At 48.2% G+C, this 9,248-nt stretch overlaps 1 protein-coding gene across 1 annotated transcript in view; it reads right to left on the reverse strand.

Moving 5' to 3' along the window:
* Nucleotides 1–2,001: 2,001 nt before the first annotated feature.
* The window catches only part of Cass4 (Cas scaffold protein family member 4), a 20,844-nt gene continuing 13,597 nt past the window's right edge, over nt 2,002–9,248 (reverse strand). Inside the window, exons 5-7 of the mRNA XM_055595922.1 lie at nt 6,741–8,024; nt 4,540–4,617; nt 2,002–2,412 (exon numbers count right to left, since the gene is read on the reverse strand). Coding sequence (XP_055451897.1) covers nt 2,002–2,412; nt 4,540–4,617; nt 6,741–8,024 — 1,773 coding nt within the window. The remainder of the gene's footprint in view (nt 2,413–4,539; nt 4,618–6,740; nt 8,025–9,248) is intronic.

Here is a 9,248-nt window from a genome sequence, read left to right on the forward strand (position 1 = left end):
GCATGCTCTCTGGCCCCTACATTCAATATATATATTTTTTTACATTCAATATTTTAAAAAAAGGATTTATTTTTGTTCTGTGTGTATGAGGGTTTTCATTTATGACTATGGATGTATGTATGTTTGTATGTACACACATATGCACACTTGCTGTCTAAGGAGGCCAGAGAGGCAAGATCCCTTGAACTGGAGTTACAAATGGTTGTGAGCCACAATATGGATGCTGGTAACCAAACCAGGGTCTTCTGTGAGAGTAGCAAGTGCTCTCAACCACTGAGCCATCTCTCCAGTCCCCAGAGTCAATGTTTCAAAAGTGCTCACCACATGCAGATAAGATAGACTTGGACTTGGCACCTCTGCAGGAGACACAGCCTGGGGGTGCTTTGTTAGTCTGTGCAGTTATCATGGGTTCAGGGGAGACAGGGACCCTTCCACGGCATGAAAAGATAATCATACTAACAGGAGCTGCACTAAGTGAATGATAAGGTTAGGTAACCATAGGAAAAGGGGAGTTGAAAAGCTGAGCTGCAAGGGGAGAAAAAGGAAGTGGTTTGCATGAGGGCGCTTGGTAACACTTCCATAGCTGTGACCATTTTGTGGTTGTCATCTGCATGCCACGTCTTCCTGCCCCACTCCGGGAACACACAAATGACAGTTTTGCTTCCAGTCCAGACTGACACATACAGACTTGCACAGATCCCTGCAGACATGTTCAGAGCGAAGACGTTTTAAGCAGATGCTTCACTTTGGTACCAGCACTCAGGGGGTGCGGCTCGAAGACTCTTCCAAAGAAAGCACTGCTGCCGGCGTGCTTACATGTTTTAATTTTTTTAATTTCAGCTTAGGTTTTTCTGTGAGTGGTTGTACAAAGGCAGTCATCAGGAGTTAGTTTTCCTTCTACCACGTGGGTCCCTGAGATAATCAATATTGGTGTTAGGTGCTTTTAACGCCTGAGCCATCTCTCAGGACCTTGCGAATGTGTTTAAATCCATCCGTGATTATAGATAAATATAGATTTGAGACTAGTGACGTACAAACCCAATCTAACCGAGCAGTGAAACTGATTGATACAGGATTTGTAATGTACAAAATAAGTTAGTAGGGGACTCAACAGAAGACAGACAAATCACCCTTGGGGTGAAGTAACAGCCAAAGTAAGTTTTGTGGTGGGGAGAACAAGGGGCCAATCTTGGTGACAGAGTACTACATGCTTAGTATTCATGAAACCCTGGATTCAGTTTCCAGCAGCTGCACGCATTCACACACATATGCACAAACATTCATGTACAATTCGTATACATCTCACAGCGTTAATGCAAAACAACTGATAATAAAGGCAAACTCGTTGCTTTTGGGGGGAGGGGCTTTAAAAAAAGACAGGTTCTCACTACAGATCCTTCTTTGGCATGGAACTCACTGTGGGCTAGTCTGGCCCTCGTTAAGGTCTGTTTGCTTCTACTTCCCCAGGGCTGAACTTAAAGGCTTGCAACACCAACCCCTGCAGTTTTCTAATGAATGCAACAGAAAGTAATCCTTTCTCCTTCTCCATTCTCCATTCCCCCCAACTTTCTTTTCTCACTAGCAGCAGGCACACTGCTCACATTTCTTTGCCCCTTGGTCTGTCCTCCCAGTCTGTGAGGGCAGAGCCTCTGATACGCAGCTGTCACTTCAGGCCCTTTAACTTGACCGCAGGTGCGGCCTAATAATTAAGTGTAGACTGTAAACCACACACACATTTGGCTGACACGACGCGTGGCTCCTACGATGCTGCTTCCACTGTTGGCGCCGCACACCTGGCAAGGCGAGGTCAACATCTCAAGGTCTTGACTTGTCCCCTGTCCCTCTCTCTTGACCTCTTTGTGGTCAGCCATTGCCCTTCAGAGCTCAGCCACTTACTAATACCATCCCCGAGCCCTGTGGCTTTTCCCCAGAACAGAGTGGCACCAGCTGTGGGTATGAAGCTAGCCAGGAGTTGACCTCTGTGGGAGCATTGGAAAGGCTTCATTCCAATGTGTCTCTGAATTTCCGAGAGTGGTGCTCTAGTTTCTCCACCTCTGTCTGGAGGCGGTACAGGGCGCTGGGGCTAGGGTACTTGATCACCGCATTCTTGGTGGCCAGCGCCAGGTCCTTGAGCAGCCCACACAGGTGACTGCTGCCATGCAGGATCTCATTGCGCTCATCCTTCTCCTGGGTCTCATTGCACAGCGTGTCCACCAGCTTCTGCCCGACGGTGATGACCAGCTTGCTCTGAGTAATGAAGACCTCAGGGGGCTGGCTGTTGCTGAGGCTGCTGGCCAAGACACCGATGGCTCTGAAGAGTGCGCCGAAATAGAGCCTGCAGTGCTCGGACAGGTGGATCTTCCTCTCCGGGTTCTGCCGACTGGGAGGGAGAGAGCCAAGAGACGTAGAACTCTAGAGAAGAGGAAGGAGGGAAAAAAAAATAAGGACTAGAATCGCCAGTTCTTTGCTCTCCTGTTTTGGCTCAATTTGCAAGAACCCTTATGAGAAAAAGCAGATTTGCTAAGGAAATTCATAGCTGGCTGTAACATTAGTCTAACAAATGAATTTCTTTCTTTCTTTCTTTCTTTCTTTCTTTCTTTCTTTCTTTCTTTCTTTCTTTCTTTCTTTCTTTCTTTCTTTCGACATGGTTTCTCTGTGTAGTCCTGGCTGTCCTGGAACTCACTCTGTAGACCAGGCTGGCCTTGAACTCAGAACTCAGAGATCTGCCTGCCTCTGCCTCTCTGAGTGCTGGGATTAAAGGCGTGCAGCCACCACCACCCAAGTGCAACAGTATGTATTCTTGGGCTATAGACTGTAACGCATTTGTTCATATAATTTTACTCCATCAGCTCTGTAAACCATAAGAAACACATTCTAAAGGACACACCGATTATATAAACTTGCAACTTTCAAACGTTCACGGGGGTGAGGAGTTGGGTGTTACCCCCACTCTCTGGAGGCGGGAGGAAGAGTGCCAGTTCAAGGAGGGCCTGATCTTTGCCGTGAGCCCTGTTCTCCAGGCAGTGTCAGTCAGTATGTCTCACTGGTTCTATCCTCTACCCGGTCAAGAACGGAGTCGGAGGTGGAGGAAGCTGTCATTGTCTCTTAATGGGAGACTGCTGTGGGCTGTGGGCAGAGGTGGGTCCTGAGAAGCCAATGGTGCATCCCATACATGGAGCCAATGAGAAAGCCCTATTAGTGTGAAGCAGATGTGGGCCCTGGACCAGGCCCATCAGCATTGCCTGGGGGGGACCAGCCCCATCAGCATCACCTGGGGGCTTGGACTGTGGATGTTTAGCCTCTGTCCAGATCCAAGAGATCAGAGTGGTAGGAAGTCAAGGCATTCCTCATATGGGACAAAACTGTGGCCTTCAGCAGGAGAGAGCCAAAGCTAAGTACTAAGGGTTGGGGACAGCTGAAACTTGGGAACCTGCCCTGATCTGGCTTGTTCAAGGCAAAGGGCACCTTTCTCTTGCTCTCTCCTGTGCCTCAGTTGTTGGTGTGGCTTACTGCAACTCGACAGTTCCTGTAACCTTCTTCTCCTTTGTATCTCTCAACATCGACTGGGCTCTTACTTGGGTTTTAAATAGGCTCAGTGTGTGTGTGTGTGTGTGTGTTTGTGTTATGTGGTGCATGTATGTAGGTGCACAGGTATTGCTTGTGCACATACATTCAGAGACTAAAACATGGTGTCAGGTGTCTTCTCCAATCTGTCCCCATCTTGTCGCCTTGACTTACGGTCTCTCATAGAACTGGAAGGTTCCCATCTTGGCTAGGCTGATTGGTTAGTGAGCTCCCAGAAGCTGACTGTCTCTACCCGCCCTCTGATGCTGGGGTTTCAGTCACATAGCAGCTCACCATGACTGGCTCTTTCACATGGGTGCTGGGGATTCGAACTCAGGTCTGCATGCTTGCATAGCAAGCCACTCTTACCCACCGAGCCATCTCCCTAGCCCTGGACTCATTCTGTGTGCATTATTTAATTTAGAGGAAACATTTAAGGTCGGTGAAAGGAAATTTTCTTCCTGCCACAAATAGAGGGCAGCCAATAAAAACACACAGTGATAACATCTTTGGGTTAAAAGATTTTGATCAAGTGTCAAAGATACCACGAAGATACTAAACCTCGAACCAAAATGCATTATTGTGTGCATCATCAGAAGCATGAAAGGGTTGCCAGGCTGGGGTGTAGCTCAGTGGCAGTCTTTGCCTGACTTACACAGAACCTTAGATTCAATTATAAAATGCAGAGAAAGGAGAGAGGGAGAGAGAAAATTATCACAGGACGCGTGACAATGTCCTGTCATGTGGATGTCACCCATGATAACCCTAAAGAGCATCTGAAAATGTTTTCCCCTGATACTTAGGTGTTCATGCTTGACTCCAAGTGTCCAGGGTTCCTCCCCCTGCCTAAGAAAGCAAAAGGCACGTGGATGTCGTAAACACGGAGTAGACGGTAACACTGAGTTTCTGTAGCCCAGGAGAGCTGTCCAGGGCAGGATCACACTCTTTAGAGCACTGGGGTGCACGAGGGCTTACCGTGCCACCAAAATCTTGGTTTCCGTTTGACCTTCCTTCCAGGATGGGCCGTCCTTTCTCTTGCAGGTGAGGTGACTTCTGAAAAATAAAATTAAATCTTCATAGTACTCATTTGAATAGCTTTCGGTTTAAGTTCACTTTTTTTGTTTGTTTGTTTCTCTGTCATGGTTGGTGGTTTTTGAGCCCCACCACCACCGCCACCACACCCTCAAGACCTTGCTGTGTAACCTAGATTGGCCTGGAATTCCCCACCCCCTTCCTCAGCTTCTGGAGTGCTGGGATCAAAGGCGTGCGCTCTCAAGCCAGTTAGAGTTTATTTTGTTTCTTTGTTTGGTTGGTTGATTTTTGAGACAAGGTTTCCCTATGTAAACGGCTCTGGCTGTCCTGGAACTCGCTCTGTAGACCAGGATGGCCTGGAACTCACAGAGATTCACCTGCCTCAGACTCTCAAGTGTTGGGATTAAAGGTGTGCACCACTACCACCACCAGGCTTTAAAGTTTACTTTTAAATATGAGCTTTTGCTCATGATTCTGCCTACTGATGCATGCCTTGGCTTTGGTAGCAAAGGTCTGAGCGTTGCCTGTCAATGTAGCCTGACAAAATGGAAATACAAAACAAACAAACAAACAAAACAAAACAAAAACCAAACAAAAAACAGTCAACTTTCTAGAATGTGTCAGCAGGCACTTCCGGAAGAACCTGGGAAGTGCTGCCTCTCTGCTTGTAACAGTCACTTGCTGGGCCTCTGCAGTCTGGGAATCCCTGAACTCAAGTGTCTCCTTGTGGGGTACAGAGGTACCCAGCCGGAGAAGAGCTTCTTGGGGTTCCTTGAGCTGCTGGCTGGTCAGCACAGCAGCGAGAATGTTCTCCTCCTCTGACTCTGAGAAACACACCTACAGTGACTCAACCTGCAAATGTGAAGAAATCCAGCAGTAACAGCTCAGGGCTCTGATTTCAGCACCTTGGAAGATTCTGTGCTGACTACTTCTATATCAACTTGACACAAGCTAGAGTCATTGGAGAGGAGGGAACCTCAACTGAGAAAATGCCCCCGTAAGATTGGACTTTAGAGCTGGCCGTGGTAGCTCATACCTGTAATCTCAGCACTCAGGGAGGCAGAGGCAGGCAGATCTCTGGGAGTTCAAAGCCAGCCTGGTCTACAAATTGAGTCCAGGACTACACAGAGAAGGCTACACAGAGAAACCCTGTCTCAAAAACCCAAAGAAGAAAAAAGAAGATTGGACTTTAGGCAATCCTGTATGGTGTTTTATTAGTTAGTGGTTGATGTGGGAGGGCCCAGCCCCTTGTGGGAGGATTCTCCCACCCCCTCCAATGGTGCTTTGTTCTATAAGAAAGTAGGCTGAGCTAGCCATGTGAAACAAACCAGTAAGCAGCACCCCTCCATGGCCTCTGCACCAGCCCCTGCCTCCAGGTTCTTGCCCTGCTTGAGTTTCTGTCCTGACTTCCTTAAGTGATGTGGAAATGTAAGCCAAATAAACCCTTTCATCCACAACTTGCTTTTGGTAGTGTTTCATCACAGCCACCATCACCCTAACCAGGATAGAAGGATAAGGTGTCAGGGACACAAACCCAAAGCCCTTCTGGGCAACTTAGGAAGATACTATCTCAAAATAAAGAGTGAAAAGAGACTGGTGCCAGTCATGGTGGCGCACACTTTTATACACAGCATTCAGGAGGGAGGCACAGACAGAGACAGATGGATCTCTGTGATCTCAGGCCAGCCTGGTCTACATAGTGAGTTCCAGGCCAGGGCTACATAATGAGACCCTGTTCTCAAAAACAAAACAACAACAACAATAAAATAAGATAGGAAAGACAGAGCCAGACATCACACACCTATACACACATACTCAGAGAGGGCCTGGGAAGTGCTTTGCAAGTACAAGGACCTGGCTCAATGGGTTGGGGAAGGTTAGGTGTGGTAGCACAAGCCTGTCACTCCAGTGCTGGGAGGCACAGAAAGGCAGATCCCTAGGCCTTGCCATCCAGCCAGCCTAGCCTAGTTGGCCACTTCCAGGCCAGTAAGAAACACTGACGAGTCACACCCCGGATGTCCTCTGGCTTCCATACATATGTGCACATTTCTACACACACACATTCCCAGCATTCCCCCTCAGTGAGGACCATTTCAGGTGACAAACAAAGCCCCCAGGTTTACTGTTTGTCACCCTGAGCTCACCCGTCCACAGACATTCACTCTGCTCTTCTTTGCCAGGTCAAGGGAGTGTTCGGTTGCCAGTTTGTTGAAGGGACTGCTCTTTTGGCAGGTCTCAGTCTCTTTTTGGGGACGCTGGGTGCATTTTTCACACTTGGACTCCACCTCTCCTCTCTCACAGTTCTGTTTGAAAAGGAGCTTCCCATTGGCAATGACAATGGACGTAAATCTCTTGACATCTTCTGGAACAAGCCGTGCCACCATGACAAACCTCTCCAGGTCGTCCAGGCTGTTGTGGACTTTGTCCGTCACAAGAACTTCGAGGGACCAGTTGCAGCGGTCCAGACTTCCTTTGGCATCCAGGAGAGTCTGGTAGGAGCCGGAGATTGTCTGGAGCTGATCTCTAATTCTAGCCTGAAGGTGGCTATCGGTGAGATTGCAGGCCATCCCACCAACACCTTGGGCAAAATCCAGAAACTCTCTTAAGGATTCTTCGACGTGGTCAGCGGCCCTTCGGATTGTCTTGATGTTGGTCTCCAAGGAGTCTCGGAATCTCCAAGTGCTGCTTACAAAGAGCAGCAGGCCCGCTGTTGAGCTGTCTACTTTGTGCTGCAGGGCCATTGCTGTCTCTCTGGCAAAGTCCCTGTCCATCCACAGCTCCTTCACCGAGTCCTCTGAGGAGGAGCCCGGGGAGGAGTCTGTGGATATAGAGGAGCATGAAGACACCACACTAGCTCTGCTGTCTGAGCTGGCCACAGATAGCCTGTCTGAATCGGGAAACAGAGAATTCGTCTGTCTGGAGATCCAGGAATTCTCTAGAGCCTCTCTGCCTTTCTCCAGCTCCTTTCCAGCCCGAGACACATCCTGCATGGCTTTAGGGGTGTCATGGGACACACCCTGCATGGATTTAGGGGTGTCATAAATATTAGGCTTCGTGTTCTGTTGCTCCACTCTGGGAATGAGAAACCTGGGTGGGACCTTGTAGCTGCTCCCTGTAGCGGAAGGAAGGGTGTCCCTAGGTGTTGGGAAGGCATAGGAAGGCTCTTCTGGAAGGCTGTCTTTCTTCTGCACAGTGTTCCCCATCTGTGGGGGGAGAGTCACAGCTTCAGTGTGGACAACAGGGGAGCCTGGAATGGCACTGGACCCCGATTCTTTGGTGAAGCTAGTCAGAGGTACATTTCTGATATCTGCCTTCCCCAGCAACACTGAAGCATCATGAATCCATTCTGGTTTCTGAGTGCTGGATAAGGGGTTGTAGCCAGAGCCTTGTCTGAAGGCAATTGTTGGTGCCAACATAACACCCTGTCCCTGAGAAAGAACCACACAAAGTTGCCCCAGGTCAGTGCAACCAAAAGAGAATTTGAAAGGCTCTTTACATCTGAGCACCACTCTCTTGCTCAGGTTCCTTCAGTGGCTCCCCACTGCTCTTGTCACTCAAGGTCTCTCAGTCCTGGCTTCACCTTTTTTTTTTTTTTTGAGCCTCCTCTCTCTGTACTTCCTCAACAACTCATCTTCGTCTGTACATGGTGGCGGTTTGAACAAGAATAGCCCCATAGGCTCACATGTTCGAATGCCTGGTTCCCAGGTGGCCAAACTGTCTGAGATGATTAGATATGGCCTTATTGGGTCACAAGGGAAATCTTTCTCCCACCATCCCCTGTATTCACTCTCTCTGGCCCCTGCTTATGGTTTAAGCTCTCAGCTCTTCCTGCTACCATGCCTTCATTATGCGTTTATGGACTCGAACCCCTTTATTTTATGATGCCTTGGTCATGATGTTTTGTTACAGCAAAAGGAACTAACAGAGCATCCACTTTCCCAAGTTGCTTTTCTTCCCCTTAGTTTAGAAAACCCACCCCTAGCCCCATGTTGCCCCAATTTGTCCCTAGGCTTTCTAATGGGCCTTTAACCTTTTCCTTCACATCTACCAAACTTCTACACATCACTCATGATATGCTGAAAGGCATCAACATTGGACAATCCCCCTAATCTCATAACCTTGGACAGGAGCGTGCCTGTGGGACACACATGGTAGAACACAATGACAAATGCTCATGCGGAGCCTCAAATGGTGTCCTTCTATGTAAAGGTGAAAGCATGATTTGATACATGTCTATGTGATCTCTCACAAGAAGTCATTCTGTAGCACCTACTGTGCTTTTTCTCTGTGTGCTATACAAATTATCTCACAGAAATTTCCAGAACATCTGTAGTAAGAATGGAGGCATGGAGAAGTTAAATGACTCACCCAAACCCACACATAGCTGGGTGTGCATGCACGCGTGAGTGTGTTTGTGCATGTGTGAACAGAGGCCAGATGTGCATTGGGCCTCTTCCTGCTCTATCACTCTTCACCATGCTTTTTGAGTCAGGGTCTCTCACTGAGCCTAAAAACTCACTAGACTTCTTGGTCCACCAGCTCTAGCCATCCTCCCATCTCCATCTCCACTGCTCTGGAACTGCTGGCCTGTGCCCAGAACTTAAAAATAAATATTATTTGCATGTATATAGGGGTTTGGTTTTTTTTTTTTT

This window comes from Psammomys obesus, unplaced genomic scaffold, assembly GCF_907164565.1.
Source record: "Psammomys obesus unplaced genomic scaffold, mPsaObe1.curated_primary_1811, whole genome shotgun sequence".
In the NCBI taxonomy this organism is placed as follows: domain Eukaryota; kingdom Metazoa; phylum Chordata; class Mammalia; order Rodentia; family Muridae; genus Psammomys; species Psammomys obesus.